The sequence below is a fragment of the Coloeus monedula genome (genome assembly GCF_965178545.1).
Source record: "Coloeus monedula genome assembly, chromosome: 5".
Classification (NCBI taxonomy): domain Eukaryota; kingdom Metazoa; phylum Chordata; class Aves; order Passeriformes; family Corvidae; genus Coloeus; species Coloeus monedula.
This window is the reverse complement of record NC_138785.1, coordinates 50,215,273-50,240,921: the sequence shown is the minus strand read 5'-3', so window position 1 is coordinate 50,240,921 and position 25,649 is coordinate 50,215,273. Positions and strand designations below refer to the sequence as shown.

Sequence of the window (25,649 nt, the reverse complement as noted above, 5' to 3'; positions counted from 1 at the left end):
CTGTTCAGGCAGCTCACACTGCCATACAGACTTTTATTTAGAAGACGAATGTTAGTGACCTGTCTAGTAATGTGTTTAGTTTAGGATTTTAGGTTTTTTCAGGGTAAACTGTGTCCTTTTAATTCAGGTCATTACTGTGTAATATAGTCTTTGAATTTGGCTTGGAGAATGTATTTTACAGATGGAAAAATTTCTGCCAACCTTATCTTTTAGGTAGTAATTCCCTTTTAGCATCTGCTGGCAGCAGAGCTTCCCAGTGACAACCAAGGCTTTTGTCACAGCTATTTCATTTGCACAGTAACTACATACAGAGAATAGAAATCTGTTCTGTGATGGAAATCCTCACCAATGAAATAAAGAAATAATCTTTTTTTTTTTTTTCCTACAGCTATTGAATATTGCTTTGTTCTTATTTCTGCATTTCCACAATCTCACAACGCTACCAAAGATTTTTTTCAGATGAGGTGCAGAATTTTTTCGATTGAGTATCAAGTGGTGCACTCTCTGCTGTGTTTCACAGATACCACTGATTACGGAGCTGTTTGGCCTTCTGCATGCATATGTATCTTACGCTACGAAACCCTAGTTGTATTTCATCAGCTCTTATTTCACTATCAGGGAAATGCTTCTTTACCTTTTATATTATTCACTGTATTAGGGTGTGCTGTTTCACCCTGTGTGACTGTCACATTTAACAGAAGTTTCGCAGATGACTCAGATCCCTGACTGGGTGCTTAATTTCACAATCTTTTCACTTTATGGGAAAACACAATTCCTATTAAAACTCAGTCTATGACATCATGTCACTTAAGGAGCATATTTGTTTCTGTTGAACACAACTGCCAGGAAATAACACATAACACTGACTGATTTGCATTTCTGACAATCACATTATGTCTTCAACTTAAATGATTACTGATAGGATATTCAACACTGCATTCAAGTGTAGCTGAAGCAAGATATTCGGGAACCAGACAAGAAATTCATGCTTATATTTTGTTTTCACCTTTTTAGGCATAATCTGTAAATATTTAAATTTACAATTTATATGGCTGGCTTCAGTATTAGTAAATGCAGCTAGTGACAGGTACCTTTAATTTACCCTCATTACGACGAATGGCTTTTGAAATTCAGGAAATATGTGCATCCATCCATCATATTTTGACATGTAAATGATCACTTGAAAATTAATGTTTCTTGCTTCTGGCTTGCTGTCCCATAAATACTTTAATATTTATTATTCTGCTGAACTGTACATCTTTCTATAATAGTTCCAGTGAATGTGTTCCATTGCATATAGAGCTCAAATCAAATTGACAAAAATCTTAATATTTGCTTCATATATTTATCTGAGCTGAAAAGTGAAAATAAAGACAGAGGACTGTAATTTTTGCTGTGCTCTATCCTGGCTTATGATGGACCTCCAATCGGAACTTCTATTTAATATACTTTGTTCATAGGATTAGGAGTCATGCTTGAAATGCAGTTCCATTCCTGCTTTTCTTCATTTATCTCAGAACTCTAGAATACGTGGACCTGCAAGAGCTTTACATTAAGGACTGCTGTCTCTCTGTGTGGACCAGCACTCACTCCATAGGTGTTCACTCAATGACAATAGGACAAGAACAAGTTCCAGGATGAAGATGCAGCACATGAGCTCATTCAGTTACTCCAGCACAGCTGCTTGAATCCAGCCAGCTTAGTGTGCATGTGGTGCAAACACAAGTCTTTGTTCTCTAAGGTGTAGATATGGAGTGCCAAGTACAACCTATTTGGTTTGAATTATGCTTTTTCAGGTATTTTTGAGACGTGATTTTGCACGTCCCTACGCATGTCCTGGTAGTGTGAACGTGTGGTTTAGCTGTTCTTCTGGAATGGCTGAAATCTGCTGTCTATAGAAATTGCTCACTCAGTGCAAGAGTGCACTCTTTTTAATACAGTATGAAAAGCATATTAGCTTAATTCCTGCTAATGAAGCACTTTCTTAGATTTTTTGATATTGATGTACCTTAGGACAATGAAGACAATTATCCCCTTAGGAATGACACGATTGCTATGTATTTGTGTTCTCTGCTATTGCACACAGGTAAGCCAATACCTGTAAGTGCATCAAACTTAATCTGTGTGTAGCAGGGATAATGTTTGCCTCCAAATATGGCTGCTATACTCATACACCTGCTCTGAATCATGACTTTGGATTCTTGGTTCCTGTTGCATTCACCATTTAAGCACATACTTCTCCTTCCCTATACATTTTCATGATTTTGCCAAAGGATTCTCTTTGTACGTTACTACCTAAATTCCATGGGATCAGCCCAGCAGTGAACTACATTAGCAAATTCACTACTGTACAATCCCAAGTCATTTTACATGGAACTCGTGCTGGCTGCACTACCTATCACTTTTATTCAGCCTTTTGAGACCAAATCCTTGTAACTTAAAAAGGAATATGAACTTTATACTGACATCCTGAAATTAAACCTCCTGTAAATGATTTTACCCTCAAAATATAGTGTCTTGCTTTGTTTGGCACATCTCTAGATTGTGAATCTGACTAAATATTCGCAGCTTTCTTAGCTAAGTGGTCTGCTGGCATTTCTGAAATATTTCATATAGCTACAGCTGAAATCTTAAATTAGATTGAGGAAGAGAAAGGAGAAGCCAATACATGTAAACAGAGCAGGGACCCTCGCCTGCACGTTTTCCCATGTCTATGAAATCCTTACGCAAAAATTTCAAGAAAAAACAGAGGAACACACGGTCACTAAAAAAGCTGAACTAAGAAAGACATAAGCTAGAAAAATATCTGGAAAACCCGTAAACACCGTGATGGAAGAGTTACACGCGGAAACCGGCTTTGAGAATACGGCAACAATCTTCCGCTTCCAGAATTTAACAAATGTTCCGGTTTGGCCAGTCACCCCAAGACAACAAAGCACAGCCTTGAGGGCCACAACAGCCACATGGCAGCAGAGCGGCAGGCACGCCAGGCAGCGGTGCATCTGCAGCGCCGCTACTGCAGTATTTCCCGGCAGCGCTGCCGCACGCACCGCCCGCCGCCCCGGCTGCACTTCCGCCGCGTCACAGCGCGGCCGCCGCCGCCTCCCTCCCGGAGCGCCGTGCCTGAGGGCCGTGGCGCATGGCGGGTTGAGCGGAGCGGAGCGGAGCGGAGCGGAGCGGCCGCCCAGCGCCATGGCCCTCGCCGGCAGGGCGGCGCTGCGCTGGGGGGCGCGGCTGCCGAGCCCCCGCGGCGCCGCCGCCGCCCCGCTGTGCCGTGCGGCCTGGCTGCCCGCGTGGGGCGGGCGGCGGTACAGCTCCCGCGGCGAGGTGAGTGTCAGCGCCGCCCGTGCACCTGCCCGAGGCTGACCGGCTGCCGGCCCGCGTGGGGCAGGCGGCCTTTCCAGGCAGGCCACGTTGGCGTCCAGGTGGAAGAAGGACGCATTACTTGTTGGTAGAATTGCCTTGCTAAGGTTTAGTGCTTGACGTGTTTTAGTGATCTCAGTTGTAGGGGCAGGTTAACAAAGCTTGGGGAGAGGGGTGTACTGCTGGTAGCGGACACTAGGAATGCAGAATTCACGGGCCAGGAGGACACTGGCCAGAACTCCCAGGATAACAAAGCCATCTCAGCACCTGTGCTGAAATCGGCTCTGCCCCAGTAAAAAGGTAATTCCGGCAGGGGGAGATCATGACCACTGGCCAAGGAACCCGCTGACTCGAAAGAGACCGTGCCGGCTAACTAGCATAAAAAGTGAGGGAATCATGTAACCGATAGAATACTAATTAATAAGACAGCGATGCAACTTTTAGGCAGTGAACATTAATGCCTTTGTTTGATGAAATGTATAAATAGTATAAAGTTCTGATAGTTGTTTGGTGGCTTTGTGGATTTTCCACGCAGTGTCCCTTTCTGCACAGAAGTCTAAATAAATTAAATACTTTGACTTTGTGTGTGGATTGGCCCCTTGCACACTGTGTGAAAGAATCTGTGTTGGAACAGCAGTAGGAATTTCCTGCTGCAGGGGCCTTGCATCCCTGTGGCAATAGCAGACCTTGCCTTTTCAAGCCAAGACACCTGTGAGGGACATGGCAGAAAACGCTGCTGAATGCTGTGTACTGATGCTAGCAAATGACACCACACTCACTAATTCCCTGCTGGCCCAGAGCTGTGTGCAGAGCCTGAATTAGAGAGACGGCTGCCAATTTTAGCGACACACAGAGCTCAGAGTTTTTCGGTGAAGTTTTGCTGATTGCTCTCAGGGGTCTCCCAGTTTCTGAATCTCAAAGCTTTGAAAATCAAGGAAGCTACTTTTCTTCAAAATGTGTTATTACTAGGAATGAGCATGAATAACACAAACAAAAGTTAGTGTTGGACCTTTCTATGTCAGGCTGGTTTATTGCATTTTTTAAAATTTAGCCGAGATAAGTGTTAACCATGGCATCCTTTTCTGCAGTCTGCTTGCTCCTTATGATAAGGTCACCACTCCCTGAGTCTCTAGGTAATGGCTCTGTATTGATATCATGCTTGTGAGGAATGATGTCCTTAATGGCCCCCTGAATCCAGTTTTCTTAATCCTTAAGTTTAGTAGTTTCACAAACTTAAAACTGTAAACCAAAGTTTTCCAGCTCCCTATGTACGTAAGAACATAGTACCTTTCACACACTTTCCAGCATACTTCATTATTATTTAGTGATTAAAAAAGTATATATCTGTATGACTAAAGTGAAATGCCAGCATTTTAAACAATGGTGACAGTTTAAGTTTTTGTATCTCTGCTCAACCTGTGCTTCTTCTAGAGAACAATTAAAGAATTAATTGAGTTTTTTAAAGGCCAGGTCATATTGTATATAGAGACTGTAACCTTGATTTATGAAAAGAAATTTCTGTTTTTCAGGAAAAATTAGATATGTCGATGTATCCTGTTGAAAGCATTAGAAACTTCAGTATTATAGCTCATGTAGATCATGGCAAAAGTACACTAGCAGACAGATTGCTGGAAATTACAGGTAAATATTCTCATTTTATACTGCCTTTTTTGACATGGAAAGTGGCATCCTAAGTTTCTGTACCTTTGGTTATTACTAAAATTTCTAATATTTTTGCTCTTCTAGTGTTGCTTTTGTGCTTTTAGGCTCTCAGTTGTGTAGTGTTACAGATATATGGACTTTGTGGTTGAGATCTGCCTACATGTAGGCACAAGGAAAAGAAATACATATTTTGGAAAGAGACTGAAAAGAAGTTTACTTCCTTGTTCAAGATGTTACTTCTGTCATTCCAACCAGTCATCCATTAGATCAGTACATGGCAAGTTTATGATGTTTACTGCCAGTGGTTGTCAAGACCTGGGAGTTCTGGACTCTCATTTAAGGGTGAACGAAACAAAACCAGGAAGAGAAGCTTTTGATTAAAGCTATTTTTTATGATTACCTCCCATGTATCACTGTGAGCATTTTTGTTTGATGCCTGTGGTAGAATGGGATTTTGAATTCAGGTCTGTCACTGTAGGCTAATGATCATCTTGCACTTGAGGTTGGTCTTGGACCTGTGAGCCACTCCTCTCCAGTGACAGGAGGTGAAGTTTCCCTAAATATCAAAATCATTTACAATTCAAAGAAATTTTTGCTTCTTCTTAATTTCTTAGATGATGTTTTTTATTCTGCTTGTTCAGGATATTATTGTATATAACTTTATGCGTAAACTTTATTTGACAAATGTAAAGAGTTGATGTACAGTTGTTTTGGATTGGAAATCTTAGTTTAGCTTAATCATATGGGAAAGCTTCATTTGCTTTGGTTAACTCTTGGTTAATGGCATTTTCAAGATTTATGTAGTAAATTAGGTAATAAAGGTGTTTCTTTTCTTATTCGTAGGAACAATTTCTAAAACTGACCGTAATAAGCAAGTGCTGGATAAACTGCAAGTGGAACGTGAAAGAGGAATTACGGTTAAAGCCCAATCTGCATCTCTCTTTTACAATCATGAAGGCATAAACTACCTCTTAAATCTTATTGACACTCCAGTAAGTTAAATATAAGCAGTGTTGAAATCACACAAATCTAAATGTCTTTATATTTAAAAGCAGGAGATTTCTGGTTTCTTGTGTTTATTCAATTCTTCTTTTATAAGAATGTGAACATATATACAAATGAAAACAACATAGTACAGAAATCTTTGCAAAAGACTCTAGAAGTACCTAAAATTGTGAATTTTTGTCTTCTCCACAGGGGCACGTAGATTTCAGCTATGAAGTATCGCGGTCACTATCTGCCTGTCAAGGTGTCATACTTGTAGTGGATGCAAATGAGGTGTAGTTCTTAATTCTTGTTTTCTGTTTAGTATTTCAGTATTTCCTTAAAGTAGAGGTAAACTAGGTGGTGGGTTTTTTTAGTTTTTCTGCTAGTGTTTTTGCCCCTAGACTGTCTCCATGAAAGTATTAGGTTGCAGAGAAGGAGTAATGGGAGTTTAAAAATTACCTAGAGACCTGTATTGACAGATACCACAGTTCCATGACATAGCAAAAATAGCACAGAATCAATTAGTGAAGAATCAGATCCTATTTTTTAGAGAGTATGAATTTTGCAAATGGCAGTCTAGAGAACTTCTAGCTATTGTACTAACACTCATTTGAATACCTTCAGTTAACAGACTAGAATATGAGAATTATGAAATCATGATGTTAAATATGGGCACATTATCATCAAAATACTTTGTGAGAATTTCTTCTATCGTATATTTATGATTATATTGTACAAGGGTCAAATGAATGCTACTGTTTCCCTTGTTATATCTAAAAACCCCAAACCTAGCTCACTTTCAGTGATTATGAACACATGCTCCTTCTTAGCTTGATGGCCAAGTGGCCTTCTTAAGTAAGCTTCAGTAATAAATATGTTCCCTAACTGATGTTTTTATATTTAATTGGTTTTTTATGTCACTATTAAATATTATGTGATTACTTGGTATTCTGTATTTGTCTTTCAGTCAGAATACTTACAAACTCAACTTTTTCATTACAATTTTTTTAATAAATATTCTTTGTTGTTTCTTTATATTGCCTAAAATGTTAGGCTGATATCCCTTATAGTGGATAACCCCGTATAAGTAATCTTCCACTTGATCTGTTCTGAGCAAAGAAAAGACAACAAGTAGCTTCTGTTTTCCCACTTCTCTTGCTCCCCATGTCTGCTTCTGTGCTCTCTGATCCAGCTGTGATATTGCTTTATAGCCTCATTCATTAGCACGGTCAGCTGAAGGTACGTTCCTGCTCTGTGGAGTAACTATAGTCTTATCACCATCATAAACATCTCTTTTTTTTTTGTCAGAGTCCATTTGCAAATGGTTTGTTGAGAACTAAAAAGTCTATTCTTTGAGGTACCTGTTACTTCTGAGTAGCCAACATCCTAGCCTGCAGAAAAATCTCTACTTGGCATATAATGTATGCATAATACTGTGTTACCTATAAATAATTCCATGGAAGTGGTCAGAGATACAGTATTATTGGTTTGTTTCTTTATATTCAGATTACGAGAAATTATAATTAGGAAAGTTGTTTCTTTCTCAGCAGTTGCATATTATCAAACACCTTTTAGTTATCCATGTCCTAAATGAAAGAGTTGATAGAATAGCAAAGTATTTTTAAACTGTATGGTATGCCTAAAAGTACTCCCCAAAACCACACCAAAACTGAGGAGGTTTCTGTGTTAAACCTTATAATGTTATTTTCTAGGGTATTCAGGCTCAGACTGTGGCAAACTTCTATCTTGCCTTTGAAGCACAGCTTTCAATAATTCCTGTCATAAATAAGGTAATAAAGTTTCTAGTGTTTTCTATTAAATAGTTGAGTTGTTTAAATGTGTGTAAGACTGATCAGAAATGTAACCTCAAATAGAAGTATATAACAAAAAATACTATTTATTATAAAATTTATTGGATTTATATATAACATCACTAGAATGTAAAAGGAGTTTTCTGTATTTGCTGTCTCTGTGAAATTTTACAGTAACTGCTATGAAATTGTTAATTTCATGAAATACATGTAGGTATTTAAAAAACATAGCACTTAAGGACATGGCTTAGTGGCAGACTTTGCAGTGCTGGGTTTACAGTTGGAATTGGTGGTGTTAAAAGTTCATAGATACTGAGGAAATGACAAGAGTAGGAGCTCAATATTTAAAAAGCCTAGTCTTGGTTTTCAGTGAAATTCAAGTGTTATTTTCTGTGCAATTTTGAGGGCTGTGTTATTGGTATCACAAGATTAGTTACTGCTCATTTTATGTTAATTGCTTTTTGTAGATTTATATTGTATTTAATATTTGAACATATAAACAGTGTAGGTAGCACTTAATGATTTCAAATTACTTTGTTAACTAAAGATTTTTACCAACTTTGGACAAAGGTGTTTTCCCTAATGAAACAAGCCAAAACTAGACTAGTTACAGATGGGATCCTTCCTGAAATCAAGGAAGGAAGACTTCATGAGATGAATACTGATCTTTTCCTAAAGACAGACAATATTTCCTCATAAATACAAAAAGGCTCTTTGTTGTACTTTTGAAAACTACAGTACTGGATGATGTGGGAGACATGATCAATTGTATATTTAGCAGTTTGTTGTTTTGCAGATTGACTTGAAAAATGCAGACCCTGAAAGAGTTGAAAAACAAATTGAGAAGCTGTTTGATATCCCTACAGATGAATGTATAAGGGTAAGAGCTCTAAGTTTTATAACATGGCTGATAATATCTCTGCTTTGTAACTAATGAATGACATGTGCATGTAGTAAATTAAGAGGATGCTATCTGTCTGCCTGTTTTTGTCTGACATATGAATTTCTTTAAAGTTTGTCTCCTGTGAGAGTGGAGAAAATACCTTTCAGCTAAAAATTCTAGTATTTTTTGAGGAATGGCATCAGAGATTTTAAATTATTTCTCTGTCAGTCCATAAATAGTTTTTGTTTCTATCATAATTGCCATTGACAAAAGAAAAAAACATTATAATTTGCCATCAAAGAAACATTTCTTAGTAATAGCATTCTAGAGTGTCCTTTTGAGTGCTTTTGTGGGTAGTACTATCTGTGGACACCAAAACTGTCTAAGTAAACATGATCATATTTAATTAATAAGTGTAAGATGTGTCTTATAAAATCGTTGTTGGATTTGTTTTAGATTTCTGCTAAACAAGGAACAAATGTTGAAAAAGTTCTTCAAAAGGTCATTGAGAAGATCCCACCGTAAGTCTGTATTTAACTGTGTATCTAATTAACCTTTTAAGGTAATCATGAGTTGCATTTATACGGTATTGGCAGTAGTTTTACACTTAATATGCATCAGATCTAAAGAAAATACTTTATAGAGAGATGTAGGAGAAGGAAAATAGTGACTTGTGCTTAAACAGGAGATGTGAATTAGTTACCAGTGGGGCTGAAAAGCAGAGGTACATTTTCTTCACCTCTGTCGTTACCAGCACTGTTGGGCTTTAGGCCTGGGGAGCAAAAATGCAGGTTTATGCACAGACCCACTGTCAGCAAAGAAAGAGTTGGTATGTGAACTGTTACAGGAGCCTGGCCCCTACACATCCACAAGCCCTGACAGTATCCACCTGAGGATTGCAGGAGAGCTGGCTGTGTCATTGCAAAGCTGCTCTTCATAATCTTTGAGAAGTCATGGAGATCAGGGGACCTCCCAGAAGACTGGAAGAATGCTAATGTCTCATCTACAAGAGGAGCTTAAAGGAGGATCCAGGAATTTATAGGCCCATAGTCTTACTGCAGTTCCTGGGAATGGTATGGAACAAATCCTCCTGGGGGTATCACAGGTCAGATGAAGTATGTGATTGGGAAAAGCGAGCAGGGGTGCGCCAAGGGCAAATTGTGCTTGACAAACCTGATCACCTTCTACAGCAAAGGAACCTGCTATTGGTGCAAGTGTTGGACACTGTCTACCTGGATTTCTTTCTACCTGGATCTTTAAGTCTTTTGATAAGGTTTCTCAGAGACTCCTGGAGAAACCACTGTGTTACAGTCTAGAGTGGTCTGTGTGGTGGGTAGGGAGCAGTCTGACAGGCTGCACCCAGAGGGTGGTGGTAAATATCTCCTTTTCAGTCTGGCCACAGATAGGGTCTGCTGGAGATCAGTATTGCACTCAATGCTGCTCCATATCATCCTAAGTGATCTGGAAGTTGGAATGTGTACCCTAGTGAAGTTTGCCAGTGATACCAAACTGAGAGGGGAAGTAGACACTTCAAAAAGGGAGAGCCACTTTGCAGGAAGACCTAGATATAGGCTGGAAGAGTAGGCTAGCAAGAACCATATGAAATTGGAACCAACAGAGGGAGGCAAAGGTCATGCACCTGGGAATACATAATTCAGGAGTGCAGCCCATGCTAGAATCTACCTACTAGCTGGGGAGCAGCTCTGTGGAAATGGACCGGGGGTCCTTATGGGCAACAAAGTCAGTATGAGGGAACAGTGTGCTGCTGCAGCAAAGAAAGACAACAGCATGCTGGGTTGCCTCAACAAGGACATCACTAGCAGAGATGAAGAAGTCGTTATCCTGTGTGGTTAGTCCACACCTGGAATACTGTGTTCAGTTTTGGTCCCTGATATGCAGAAAATGTGGACAGGCTAAAGAGGGGCCACAGAAGAGCCACAGAGGTTATCAAAAGACTGGGTAGCTTGCCCTGTGAGGAAAGGCTGTGAAAAGTGGGCTTGTTCAGCCTTGAGAAAAGAAGGTTTAAGGGAGACCTTTTGCCATGGTCTGGTATTTAAACAGTAGCTACAAAAAGCCATTGGAATAATCTATCCAGGAAAGTGGTGGATTCCCCAGTGTTGGACATTCTCTGATTTGTTTGGGCAGGGTGCTGGGCTGTCTTGTTAAGACTGTGTTTTTGCCAAGAAAAGTTAGATCAGGTGATCCTTGAAATCCCTTCCAACCTGGTATGATTCTATGAGAGTGTTTGGGGTGGGTATACTTGCTCATTCAATATTGAATGGAAACACACTGCATAATATATTAATTTTCTTTTTTTTGGTGACAGACCCCAATGTAATACTGCTGATCCATTGAAAGCCTTAGTATTTGACTCTACCTTTGACCACTACCGAGGTGTTGTAGCTAACATTGCCCTCTTTGGTGGGGAGATTGCAAAAGGGCATAAAATTGTGTCAGCACATACAAAGAAAAGATACGAAGTTAATGAAGTTGGAATTCTGACTCCAGATGAACAGCCAACACATAAGCTGTAAGTAAAAACTTCTTACAGTGGACCAAATCATATATTGGGGTAAGCTACAAAATCCTGCATTTCTTTTTGGTTTTTGCTTTGAGAGGTAAAAATGTCTAGGGAGAGGTCTAGGTTTTTGTTCTTGTTCTTTGGTGGTGGGGTTTTTTATAATTATTATTTGCAATTTAATGCTCTGTGTCAATTTTTTTTTTGGGCACAATGAGACAGAAGGTTTTGGGGAGTGCTTTATGGGCACTGCTGTGGGAGGAATCTCTTCTATAGTACATGGAACACATGGACAGCTAGGTGTTTAAAGGCCAGTGTTCGATATTCTTACTCAGCTGTCCAATTTATTTCTAGGAACTGCCTTGTTTGAGAGTGGAAGGGAATGGGGCTTCATCTTAGTTATTGCTGCAGCATATTTTGAGGGTGGAAAACTTAAAATCCATGAATACAACAGCTTCCAGAAACTGGCTTCTCATGACAGCAGTGGGAAGAAAATCAGGTACTTAGAATTAGTGCAGAGTTTTACCAGTTTGCATCCAAATATGTGTTAATGACTTCATTGGGGGGGTTCTCAGATTACATTACTGTGTCTGGTGGGTTGAACCCAGCCAGCAACCCCACCAGCCCCTTGCTCACTCCCCCAACCCTAGCAGGATGAGGATCAGAATTGAGGAGGTATTTGTGGATTGAGATAAAGACAGTTTAATAAATGGAGGAGAAAAAAAAAGATAAAAGCAAGTGATGGAAAGACAGTCCATTATTCACCACCTCCCACAAGCAGACTGATGTCCTGCTAGTCTACAAGTAACAGCTACTTTGGAAAGATGACACTTCTGTTTTATTGCTAAACATGATGTTCTGTGGTATGGAATGCCCTTTTGGCCAGTTTGGGTCTGCTGTCCTGGCTGTGTCACCTCCCAGTCTCTTGCCCACCCCCCAGTCTGTTTGCTTGCAGGGGCACAGAATGAGAAACTGAGAGGGCCTGTTCAGCAATACCTAAACATTGGTATGTTACCAACACTAGTTTTAGTCACAAGTCCAAAACACAGCTTCATACAGGGCTGCTTTGAAGAAAGTTACTCCATCCCAGACAAAACCAGTACACTATGTTTTACTCAATATTTACCATGTGTTCTCCTCCTGTTAGCATAACGTGCTGATAGAAAGTGCTTGTCTAGTTTAATCCTATTGGTATATGAAACTTGCTGTGCTGGCAGTTGGGAACTGTTCTGGCTTCTTTGTCTTAGAAGGAGCTTCTCAAGGGTCTAGCTCCAGCTTTTAAACTGGGAGTAACGTAGTATTCAAAATCCAAGATCATAAATATACTGTTCAGCTGTAAGAGAAATAGAACTAGTTGAGACAGTTCACAACTCGGAGGTGTCACAACTTAAATCTCACTTCTGGACTTTGGATACAGGCTTTTAGGGGGATGATTGATTTGAATTACTGGCTGGGCTAAATCAAGTAGGAAAATAGTAGAAATACTGCTAATGCCAAGAATCATGTCCATATAATAACAATTTTATTTAGCTATGCAGGACAGGTGGGGTACCTGATTGCTGGAATGAAAGAAGTAGCGGAAGCCCAAATAGGAGACACACTGTTTTTGTATAAACAGCCAGTGGAGCCTTTGCCTGGCTTTAAGTCAGCGAAGCCAATGGTTTTTGCAGGTGAGGAGTAAATCAATATAAAATGGAGTTACTTTTTTCCAATAACAAGAGTAAGAGCTGTTAGAGCTTTTAAAAGAAGATGTGTATATTAAAAGTTGGGAGGATTAGAATTTTAGCCGAGGTGCATCATTTATGTAGCTTTGTGTGCTTTCCCTGTGACTTAACAGGATTAGTATTAATTGCTGACTGGTTTTATATGAATACAAGACAAATGTATTTTTGCCCATGATTATTTTTTCTAATGCCAGTAAACTCTTAATATCTGGAAAAGAAGGGTTGAAATTTAAAAAAAAAAAATTGAGGGAATTCTTCATCTTGCTGATCAGGTTTCTGTTATTGCTGTGTTGTTTTTCTTCTTTTAAAACTTCGCAGCTGTTTCATTTTCGTTAAACATGGTAAACTTCCAGAGCTAATACTCAGAATGATCCTGTAAAATATTTGACTTTTTGAGGTTGAATAGTTCTGTTGAGCTGTTGCCACTAGCTTCAGTAACTACTACAAATGCTACAGAAGGTAGCTTTAGAAGGAAATTCTGTAAATAATTTTCTAGATTTGTTGTGGAGCAGTGTGTAAAAACTCACTTGAACTGTCTCATGGAGATTAGGCAGTCTCTCAGTGAGTGTCAAAAAGTGTAATTTTCTAAATAATGTTTTTGTGTGCATGTGTGTTGCTTCTTGATGTAATCTACATTTTCTGAACATAAAAGGATGGGAGAAGTGATACAGTAGCATCTATTTCAGGCAGTAGTTATAAAAACAGCTGTTTTTATTAATTTCAAAAACATAGAGAAATATTTGCAACTTTGAAATTATACTTTTTATTTTTCACTCCCTCTTAGCTTGGAGGGAACATCTCAGTGAAGTCTGTCTGCTTATTCATGCATGCCTAAGCTATATACATTTACACTGCAAAACAGTGGTTTAACTCAACTGTGAATCTTCCACAAAAGTGAAGGATTAGATGAGTACAGTGATCCTACCATTATGGTTTAGATGTTAATTCTGAGGTAATCTAAAATTTATTTACGTTTTGGCTAATTATTTTTTGAGGAAAAAAGAATCCTCATGTTGTTTTTTACATTTAAAAGCAGATGGAGCAAAAAGTAAATTATTCCTGATTTTATTACTTTGTAAGCGGCATATCTGAAGGCTAAGTACACAGCAGCTAAAGCTCTCTGTCACATCACTTCTATGTAATATATTTTGACAGGAATGTATCCTATAGATCAAACAGAATACAACAATCTGAAAAGTGCTTTGGAAAGGCTGACATTGAATGACTCCAGTGTAACTGTCCATCGTGACAGTAGCCTTGCCTTAGGAGCTGGATGGAGGTGAGGTTTTTGTGCTGCTTTCACTTTTGAAACTGTTCATAAATTGAGAATGCATGTTTAAGTAAACTGAAGGTAGAATTAAAATCAATTCAAAATTAGGAGCTGTAATTCACATTAATCATAGATAAAGATCAAAAGCATTTGATTTTCTTACTTTCTGTTTGCACAGAGAATGAATTTTTTTGTGATAAATAGTTTTTGTTCTCCAAGACTCATATTACTCAACTGTAGGATTATTTGGTCCCTTGGACCAAATTTTGCTCTGCCTGATACTGCCATACTAGAACTGTAAAAATGATGGAGGGTGAAAAAGACCACTGTGAAATTCCAGGGGATACACAAATACTTTTACCAACAGGGTATTTGTTTTCCAGATTGGGTTTCCTTGGTCTTCTACATATGGAAGTCTTTAATCAACGTTTGGAGCAAGAGTATAACATGTCTGTTATTTTGACTGCACCTACAGTTCCATATAAAGCTGTTCTTTCCTCAGCAAAGTTGATAAAGGTATGTAAAATTCATTAGAAAATTATGTAAATAGCAGTTTAAAAGCCTCCTATAATAAACATCTAGAGTCTCTTTTTAAATGTAGGCTAGTACTGTATTTTATAGTAAGCATCAGAAACACCAGTATATTACTTAAATAGTTTGTATTTTTTTTTAAGGATGTTCTTTCCCCTTTCACTTTAAGCACTCTATTTTTATGTCTTATACTTTTCCTTGAAAATGGGAGTATAGGACACATATCTTGCTGTATTCTTTTAAGTTCTTCTTGACTGGACTGTGTTAAAAGCAGGTGAAATAATCTTCCAGGCTTTATCCATCAGAAAACATGAATGTTTCTAGGAATAGCTTGTAATGCTACTGTAGATTGGCAGGGGCTGGTGAAAGAAAGTGAGATTTTTTGATCATAGTTAAACAGGCACCTGCTAACTTCCTTAAACTGGGTGCAAATAGAATTACTGTGTTTGAGTTTTATAGAGAAAAGAGGTTGACTCAGAGCACCTGCTGACAGGGGAGGCTGCAAGCTGACTGGCTGATTATTCTGTAAATTACTAAAAACTTGTGTAAGAAAGGTTGCTGTACTTGCAAGGTGTGAGGCATAGACCTTTTATCTCTCTGGTTGTTTTGGTTTCTTAGGCAGTATAGCAGCTATGAATGAAGTAGTTGACACCTTTGGTGTGCAAGTGATTCTGGACTGCTGATGTGGGATTCTTTTCAAGCAATGCTGGAAGCTGGGTCCCTGTCAGTGGAAATGATGTAATCACTTGCTTTGGTGTGTGGAGGAGAGGGAAGTTGCATTTACACAATAAGCAACAATACCTCCTTTTTACCTTGGAAGGGTAACTCCAGCCCTTATTGGGATGGTGGACTGGAAAAAGTAGGTAATAAAAGCACTTACACAGAAACTTCATTTCTAAATCCACTTTAGCCTGTGAGGGAGCCTGAACCCAAAGTTCTACTTAGAGAAGAAAGTCCCTACCACTGAACTCTATTCAGAGCAGGTCTTCTGTTGAAGCTGTGTCTTAGTAACTTAGAGGATCAGGATGAAGAAAGAAGGAAGATCCTAAATTTACAGGGGAAAGAGAGAACTGGAAAGATGGATAGAAAAGCTTTTTGTATTTCTGTCATATCCCAAGTGAAAACGTAATCCTGTACTATTTCTGTATAATGATATTTAAGATAAGCTGATAAGGGACTTCTATATGTGATTTCTATAGAAATCTCCTCTAAAATCATCCTTATTTTAAACTTGGGTTGCATAATGCACCAGTGTTTTCAGGCAATTGAAATATTTTTAGTGTTTTTTCAATGGTATATTTGTATCCTTTGCTGTTCATTTTACTTACTTCTAAAATTACAATATCTGGTTGGTTTGTTTGTTTGTTTTCAGGAGTATGGAAAAGACCAGATTACTATTATCAACCCTGCTCAGTTTCCTGATAAACTTTCAGTATCAGAGTATTTGGAGCCAACTGTTCTTGGTACTATTGTAACACCTCATGAATATATTGGGAAAATAATTACCTTGTGTCAGGTTGGTGTATAGTTTTAATTTTGTCTTTTGCATTTTTAAGCTCTTTACTTCATACTTAAAGTGAAGACACTAGATAGTATAATAGGTACTAATTAGCACTTAAATACCTTTGAAGTAATTACTGAATACTTCTGAAAGAAAAAATAATTAACTTTTTATTTGTAAAATTATGAACTACAGAATCCATTGAAAGTTAGTAATGAAGCTCAGTGACAAAAAAGCACTTGGTCTGTACCACGCTAATTCATAGGTAGTTCTGTTCTCCTGGAAGAATGGAGTCTGTAGCAGGGGAATAAGATATATTTGTTTTTTTAGAAGTATATTCATGGAAATACAGCTTCTGGCAACACTTGACTGTGTTCATGTATTTTTTTCAGTACTTCACTGAAAGTAAATTTAGGATAGTGATGGCCAAACACATTTGCCTACCTGTATTTGAAATACTTGTAATTGAAAATGTTTTAACTGCCATGCATATTGTGTTTATATTATTTCTTCAAAATATTTTTCTTAGCTTTTAACATTTCAAAATGCGTACAAAGCAGTACAGTACTTGTATGTCAATACAGTGAAGAATAAAATCTATTAAAAAGAATTCCTAAAATAACTTTAAGAACACCCTCCTGGGAGAAGAGAGGATGACCCTGCAAGTCCTACTGTGGCAGCAATAAGCAGAAGCTGCTAAGCATTTCAGAAATGCAGCATTTAGAGAGGAAAGGCTTGAATTGTATGTCTAGTTAAGTTATAACCACTTCATTTGTTACAGTGCTGCAATTTATCCTGGGACTTCAGCAAACTACCAATAAGAAATTTACTTCGGGGCTTAAGTACAGGAATTCTCTTGTGTCGCTTGATTGCTGTTCATTTTAATTTGCTTTTTATTTTTTTGTAGAAAATGTCAAGGGAAACTGAAACAATTTTTATTTGTCTAGGATCGTAGGGCAGTCCAGAAGGATATGTTGTACATTGATGAAAACAGGGTTATGCTAAAATACCTCTTTCCACTGAATGAAATTGTGGTGGATTTTTATGATGCTCTTAAGTCTCTGTCTTCTGGCTATGCAAGGTAATTACCCACCCACCCTGTTCCCCCTTCTTCTTCCCCTTCTTCCCCTCCCCGGACCCTGAAGGAGTGGGCATGGTGAAAAAAGGCCTGAGGAACAGCTGTGGAAGGGCACAAATGAATCTTCCTTTATGATAGTGCTGCAAATCTCTTCAGCTTGAATGGATTAGATTCATGTGAAAATGGATGGAAATAAGTCTGAAAAACATGAAAAGTGCATCACTACCTAAGAATCATTGTCTTTGGCAATGTGTGTATTTTTCAAGGGCACCCTCTGGAGTGGCACTGGCTCATCTCTGTAAGACAGACCTAGATGGTCTGTCCTTGTCTGAAGTGACACTGGGCAGTTTTTGTCAAAAGGAATTACTAAAACTGTACTACGTACTGTATTAACTGTCTCTTGGTGGAAAGAGGAAAATAACCACATTGATTATTTAAAGCTAGTAAAAACAACATGGTATTTAAAACAAACAGTACTTACTTTGCATACATGCTTTATTCTGGGAAAACAAAATCATCTGTATTTTGAGACAAAATTTTCTGTTGTGGGCAGCTACTATGAATTCAGAGTCTAGTACAGTGCTCAGATGTTTGTGAAGAGCCTTTGTGAGTTTAATGGAATGGAGAATGTTGCATGGCAGATGAGCTTGTTCCCCAGGAGGCTCAATAGCTCTCACAAACCTGGTATTTGGAGATCTTGTTAGTGAGATACATTATAGAACAGGAACTGGTATACCTAATTACATTATTTATTTTATTAACATAAAAATTAATTTTATTGAAAGACTGAATTTGCTTTGTGTTTTCTTTAATTATGTCTTATAAATGTAAGTAAGACATATTTTGCCCGTGTATATATATATATATATATATTTATATATGCAGTAAAAGCATAAGCAAAAGTGGAGAGGCAAGGTAGAAGAAACAGAGGGATGGCAATTTTGAATTTTCTCTCTGGATCTAGCTCCCTCACTACATAAAACCTAACCTGTTTATGAATAACCTATCTTATTAGCAGAATTATGCCAATGTGATTGCCAATGATGTTGCATTATCTTACTTATTTATTTGTTTTTATTTTCTGACTCCTTAATACAATTTGTGTATGTAGTGCTCTCAGTAATCATGTTTCTGGTATGTGGATCTATTTACACGTCTATGGTTTGTTAAGCCAACTAAGATAGAAGTACTTTGAAATAATGTCAAAGGATTTTTTCCCCTCTGTTCTGATATTTTAGGTTTGACCCAATTACAGTGATATTGATGATCCTCCACATTTATACTTACATATAAGTAAGTGATCGATCGATCACATACATCACCTCTGCATCTCTTGCATTTTAACAATTTTTGCAAATTAACACACAGACAGGAAGGCCCACACCTACCAAAGAAGAAATCTGGTTTGGAAACTGTGTGAAAAACTTAGTTGTCAGAGACAGTGATAATAGGGGTCACATAAAAAGTTTGTCAAATGAGAGGATGCAAAGAAGATGGTCCTGGGTTAGTGCTTGATTCCTGTGACATTCAGGACATTGTCTGTTCAAAAGCTGTATTGAAGGGTTCTTTAAGATTGCATTAAGCACGTAGATTCCTAATAGCTCTGTAGATTGGAAAGAGATCCTCAAAGTCAAGATGACATCTTCCTGCATTGGAGGAGGTATTATGTGCAGTACATTTCTAGCCTGAAGATGTACTGAGAGACTTAAAAACTGTCCTCCCATCTTATTAGAAAAAGTTCAAGTGTTTTTTTAAGAAATTTTGTCTAAAATTTATGGAACAAAGAATGCAGACTATAATTTATACAATATCATCACTAATTTTTTCTTTTTTTCTTTTTTTTAGTTTTGATTATGAAGATGCAGGTTACCAATCAGCAGACCTAATCAAAATGGATATTCTCCTAAATGGAAATCCAGTTGAAGAACTGGCAACTATCATACACAAGTAGGTTGACTGGATTCCTTATTCGAAAGAAACAAGACTTCCAATTATTAGTCAGTGAAAACATTGTCTATTATTAGGACTTGATGATCTTAAGGTCTTCTCTGACCTAAATGGTTATATGATTCTAAATGACTCTAGGTGTATGTATTACTCTTAATATGTCAAATGTGTATGAGCATTGAAGATTTTGCCATATGACCACCTTCATCACCACTGAAAAAGAGAAGCATTTTGTAATATAAAAATTAGGAAATATATACCATAATTAATAGCAATTTTTTACTTCCCCTCCTCAGCTTAAGTACTGGATATCATATTTTTGTGGAAAATGTAGGGCAGAGAGAAAGAAATGCAAAATGCCAATCTTCTGAAGGCCTGGAAGAATTTAATGCAAAATGCCAGTCTTCTGAAGGCCTGGAAAAATTTAAGTACAGACCAATCTAGGAGATGCTAGATGATTCATTTATGGTACTTAATACTGACAGTAAATGATTTTGTTCTCCCAGTCATTCCTGTTCCATAGAAGTTTGTTGTTAACTTGTTTCCGGACAAGTACCAGGAGAATGTAAATATCTACTGGATGCAATTACTTCAGAATTTTTTTGCTAAAATGATTCAGTTTCCATGAGTATCTGAGGCATTAGAGATGAGAATAATGTCTTTCCTGTTTCCAGCCTCTCCCCTTTCTTCTCAAAGTTTTTACAAGGCTCCCTTCTGTAACTCCAGCATCCCTTTTTCAGTCATCCCTAGATAAACTTTTGTGGGTTGTTTGGTTTTCCTTCTTAAAATACTAATTTGTAGTTGCTAAATATTTGTATATTTTCATATTTTTTTACATAACTGCAATATTGAAGTCCTTGGAATTCTGTAATTCCAGAAGGCTGACATAGGAAAATAAACCCCTTGCCTTGTTCAGAAGGATCATGGGGCTGAAGGGGAGTAAGTCTCTTGCATACAATTGCTATGTGTTTCTCATAAGCATGCAGTGTTTAGCAATCTACCTGCATGTCTTACTCTGAAAAGGTGCAAAATGGAGTGGGCCACCTTGCAAAAGTTAGTTACTGCTTTAACATGTATTTCTTGGTCACTTTAGCTTGGACCCTGAACTGTTTAACTCACTAAAATTGATAACCTTTTAGCTTTAAATTGTTGTTTTTTTAAACTTGCAGTTGCATTCATTCTGCTCTTGCTTCAGTATTCTCAGTCTTCCCACTGTAAAATCTGCATCTGTAAGAATTATGCTGAATTATATTTATAGAGAAAGTATTACAGAGATTACTGTAAGCTCAGTATTAAGATACTTATTTATTCTTACTATACAAGTAAATATATGTACCTCTTAAAATTGGAATTCTCAATGTCACTTGATTACTTCATGTTTAAACAGTTTGCTCTACACAGGTAGCAAGGAGTCACATTGTTGCTACCTGAAAACATGTATGTTGGTAAAAAATGTCTGCTAAATATGGATATTTTTGAAGAGAATAGATCCATTTCTTTCTAATGCCTTATGAAAGTATCTGTTAGTAGCTTCTTTAGATCTTCTGTTGTTTTCTCTTTCCAAAACCTGAAACATATTTTAGCAGATGCTAAATATAGTTGGGTAATTTTTATTAGCAGATGACAGGAGTATGTTAATTAATTTTTTTCTTGTGATATAAAACCAGACTTTTAAAGCATTCTGTAATATGTATATTTTGACTTCTTGGGCCTACAATTAATGAAAATTCTTCTTGACCTAGTTTAAAATTTCATTTGAAGCTGAGCTGTGACAATATTCAGAATGTCTTCAGTGTGATGGATAATCAGGGTATTTTTTATAAACACTTTATATGATGTTATATACTGAAGTTAATTTAGTCTTATCACCTGTTAGTATGAAATGGGTGACATACAGAGACTACTTATTAGATGTAAAAATCATGTGATCAGCTCATCTTCTGAGTTAAGAAGAGGAAAACCTCTACTAAAACCCTTCAATCAAACAGTTTGGTCTGTGAATATATTTTTAATGTTGCTGACTTTGTTTTTAAGTGATAAGGCACGTGCTGCTGGTAAACTCCTGTGTGAACGTTTAAAAGAGACTATTCCTAGACAGTTGTTTGAAATAGCCATCCAGGCTGCCATTGGCAAGAAAATCATTGCAAGAGAAACGTAAGTGAAGCCCTTCTATTCCCCTTCTTTTTTTTCCTGTCCATATTTTAAGATGTGTAAAATACAGACTTGTGAAGTCTTACCTAGTTTTATACACTACAGGACTTTGATTTTGCTATAAATTTGTATTTTTCTTGTATATGCTACTTGAAAAAGAAAACCACATTTTAGCAGTGAGTATTGAATAAACATTTTGAATTAAATTTATACATAGAAAATGTATTTTTATTTTAGATTACTTGTGGTCAGCATTGCACTTAGTGGATAAAGTATACCTTGCAACACCCATGAGTCCACTTCCACTTTGGCAGTGGAAAAACTTTCTTACCACTGAAAAAAACTAGGTAGTTGTGGAACAGTTTGCTGTGAGTCAGCAAAAAAATAACTGATGTGTGCTGTTCAAAAGGAAGTATGTTGCAGCTGAACACACAACTTTTTCCTAGCACACACTTCTTTAAAGCAAACCATTTCCTCAATATTGTGTTTCTCATCACATTTTTCTGTTGCTGTTTAAATAGAATTTAAATAGTGGTAAAATAATTAAGGGTCAGAATTCAAGCAGAGGTGCTGTAAGAATTTGTTTGTATATGTATATACACATGGATGTAACACTTCCTGTGAGTCATAGCAGAAACTCTAGATAAAAAGGTAAGATTGTGATTTCTTTATGTACGTATTATACACCCTAAGGGATATTTCTAGAACTGAGAACTGTGATTTACATCTTCTGTTTAAAACTTCATCTTTTGTATACAAAACCTGGAAATGTGGTGATGCCAAAGCATCTTACAAAACTAGTAGAAAACCAAATAACATTTTGACAACTCAAGTACTTAGCTTCACATACAGATGTTCTAATATGTTAAGGTGTATGTATTATTTTATTTTGCAGGCTGAAAGCTTACAGAAAAAATGTTGTGGCAAAATGTGTAGGTATTTTTTTTCTCTTTTCTTCATGTTTCTGACATTTGCAAACCTTAGAGTCATGCTAAGATGGTAGGTCCATCTTTTCCTAGAAACCTAGCAAAGACATGTTCTGCTTGTGCTCTTAAGTGTCAGTAGCATTTTAACAGATACTTTTAAGCTTTTATTTTAAAATCCAATTCTTGCAACTTCTTGCTGCAGTTTGATCAGTGGATTAGATAAAGTAATGGCTTTTTCAGTGACAGACTTTGAGTGTGTCTGTTCATTCCTGTTGCCTCATCATTTTCTAATAGTTGTAGACATACAGTAAATGTGTGTGTGTGTACACAGGCATATAGGTAACTTCATGTTTCCTAAATTGGTTTTCAGGTGATAGAAGGAAGTATAAATGTGCTTCTTTAGAGACTTGATTGTGATTAGATTTCTACTTAGGTTTGCAGTAATACATTGTAATAAAGCTTTAAATATGCAGTAGTTGACTGCGGACAAGACAACAGAGCTATTGGAAAACTGTGATGCCTCTTATTTAGCTTGTATTTAACTCTCTGAAGTAAACATACTGGAAAATATTAAACAAGTGTCCTTTTCCTACAACTGAACAGAATTCTTCTGCTAGGCACAGCTGTGGGATGGTGTCTGTTAAACATTGTACACGGGTTTAAGTTCTTTTTTGTAGATGTAGGCATCAAATGCTAATCAAGATGCCTCAGTGTATCTGAGCTGGCATCCTGCTGCTGTTCCAAGGGGATTTGGATCTAATGTGTTGTATAGTGTCAGCCAGGCTTACAGGAATGTATCTATTCAGGTAACAGTTCAACCCTCAGTTGTCCAAATTAATCTGCTTATTGCTTCCTTGTTCTTTTTAACTAGTCGCCTTTAGGCCAAACTATTTGGAGTATAAAATCATCTTTTTCTCAAATATTACCAGCCTTTCTGATTATTTTTAAGCCCTTGAGTTTAGTGTTGCTGGAATGGACTGTAGTTGCAGTTGTAGTTTAAGCTTGGTAAAATTTTTTCTTTTCACAGTACGGTGGAGACATTACAAGAAGAATGAAGCTTTTAAAGAGGCAAGCAGAAGGCAAGAGGTTGATGAGAAAAATTGGCAATGTGGAGGTTCCAAGAGATGCCTTTATACGTGTTCTAAAGAGAGAAACTGACAAATAGAGATCGGTGACATCTGACCATTTGCTCAGCTTTTTACAGACAGTAGCAAAGTGAGCTAATAACGTGATTTATCACTGTGAGGGAACATACTTGACTTCAAATAGTATGAATTTGTGGGGAAAGGTGAATTGAAAGGACTTAAAATGTACATATACTTGTAGATTATTATGAAATTAAAGTTACTTGACTGCATCTAAAAGCTTGCATTGTATTGTTTTTCATTGCATTTCACTGTTTTTATGCTTTTAATACTTAAAATTAACATAATTATGGGGGTTTTTTGCATTGGTCTCTATGAGACGAAACATGGCAAAAAGGTTATAAAAATAACTGAAAGGTAAGAATAGACAAACAATGCCAGTGATGGTTTGGTGTTTTTCTTTTGAAGTTTTAACTGTTGGCACAAGAGCATCAAGCTGCTTCCTGTTTTACTATTTCTAAAGTTGCTGTTGTCGGAAAATCGTGATGCTGGGAAACTGTTGGAATCCTGGATTCTGAGTTTGAGCCTTTCAGTGCTGAGAGGCAGTGATCCTCAGAAACACCATATTCAATCCAAAACCCTGGGAAAAGTTTCCTAAACTGTGTGGTAACACTGAGGTTGTTGCTGTGTAATTAAAAGTTATGTCACTGGGTGAAATATGTAGAAATGTAGAAAATTAGGTTTAGAACATATAGGTAAGAATAGGTTACAACATGGAAGATTTTGGGTGTGGATTTTTGTCTTCTTCCTTCTCCTCCTTCTTCACAAACCTGAATGTTCTGCCATTGGGTCAAAAGCTCCGCACTGCAGAACATGAAAAGTTATTAACTGGATTTTAAGTAAAAACATATCTCATTATTGGTTAAAAAGCTTGGAAAAGTAAAACTCACGGCCATTTTCCACCCTTCCAACAAAGAGGCACTCTCTGTGTATCTGTGTTACTGATAAGATATAATAAACAACTAAGTCCAAACAAGAATACTCAATCTCCTGCATCTCAATTCAAACTCTGAGTAAAAAGAACTTAAGAGGAAACCACATCAGATGAAAAAATCAAAACTTTTTGAGTGTCCCACACTGTTTATTTTAAACTTGTTCAAGTGTGTAAGTTTACCATTAGTTCAGCTTTTAAGCTGCATTTATTTTTTGATCTTCAGGGACTAGTTTAGCTCTTCACAATCTTCATTTCTTGTTACTAAATATATTTTAGAGAACAAATTGCTAGTCATACCTCCTAAAGTACTCAATCACCAGGAAAGTCTGCCCTTAAATTTAGGCTTGTTACTACACTTTAATCATAAGCTAGTTGTTTTATTTCGGCCTACGTACAAAGATGAATTGGGAAAATCTTTGGAGGGATGGAATTGAACAGGACACGTTCAGGACATGTTCCCTTTCAACCTGTATTAGTTTCAGAGTACAGAAAAAGGCAAGAGGGAATTCTGATACTTCAATGGTTTGTTGGGGCTTTTCTCTGTTTGTGGCTGGTTGTTTTTTTTTTAATTTGAAGCTGTTTCAGGTGTACTGAAAAGCCAAAGATCTGGATGTGAACAAGGTACCTGTACCTCGAATAAAGGTACCTAAGCTGCTGCTACTGACCCTGAAGAATGGAAGGCTGCTGTGGATAAAGGCGTTCTAACATATTTATTATTCCTCCCTGTAAAAGCTAGCATTTAAGGAACTACAGATGCAGGGATACATGCAAGGAGCAAAGGAGCTAAAACAAGCTCCCCACCCTTTGAACTAGACCTAAAAGAAAGCACTGGTTCTGTACTGAGGAATAAGGCAGAAGCTAAAGGTAAGCTAGAGGGTATCCAAACAGTAAATAATATCCTTACTGACTGACACATCAAGTGTATGTTACCTACTTGTATGAGTTACATAGATGGATAAAGCTGCCTTGAGAATCTGTTCTAGCCTTACTATAGTCACCTGAGGCAGAAAAAAAATACAAATTTTAGTCTTAATTCTGAGAGGACTTGTACATACATCAGTTTTGAGAACAAGGACTTTAAATGAACTGGTTAGTACTCTTACAGTACATGAAGTATTAGAATCAGGTACTTAGTGTCAAACACTAGTCACTTTTTCTTTTCCCCCTTTCCTTTGAAAATACATTAAAATTTTACTGAGAAAAAGAATAAAATAGTAA

At 37.3% G+C, this 25,649-nt stretch overlaps 1 protein-coding gene across 3 annotated transcripts; it reads left to right on the top strand.

Moving 5' to 3' along the window:
- Positions 1-3,089: 3,089 nt before the first annotated feature.
- On the top strand, positions 3,090-23,699 carry GUF1 (GTP binding elongation factor GUF1). 3 transcript variants are annotated; one of them, XM_082282556.1, is made up of 17 exons: positions 3,090-3,327; positions 4,893-5,004; positions 5,869-6,017; positions 6,223-6,303; positions 7,725-7,802; positions 8,620-8,703; positions 9,163-9,227; positions 11,033-11,236; positions 12,755-12,894; positions 14,104-14,227; positions 14,602-14,734; positions 16,122-16,265; positions 17,198-17,331; positions 19,174-19,275; positions 21,310-21,429; positions 22,322-22,358; positions 23,380-23,699. In XM_082282556.1, exons 1-17 carry the CDS (start codon positions 3,193-3,195, stop codon positions 23,515-23,517), a joined length of 1,980 nt encoding a protein of 659 aa, XP_082138682.1. In that variant the 5' UTR covers positions 3,090-3,192; the 3' UTR covers positions 23,518-23,699. The 3 variants fall into 3 exon arrangements, with proteins under 3 accessions (XP_082138682.1, XP_082138683.1, XP_082138684.1); XM_082282557.1 differs by lacking the exons at positions 12,755-12,894; positions 14,104-14,227; XM_082282558.1 differs by lacking the exons at positions 3,090-3,327; positions 4,893-5,004; positions 5,869-6,017; ... (3 more) ...; positions 9,163-9,227; positions 11,033-11,236 and adding an exon at positions 11,588-11,723.
- The last annotated feature ends 1,950 nt before the right edge of the window (positions 23,700-25,649 follow it).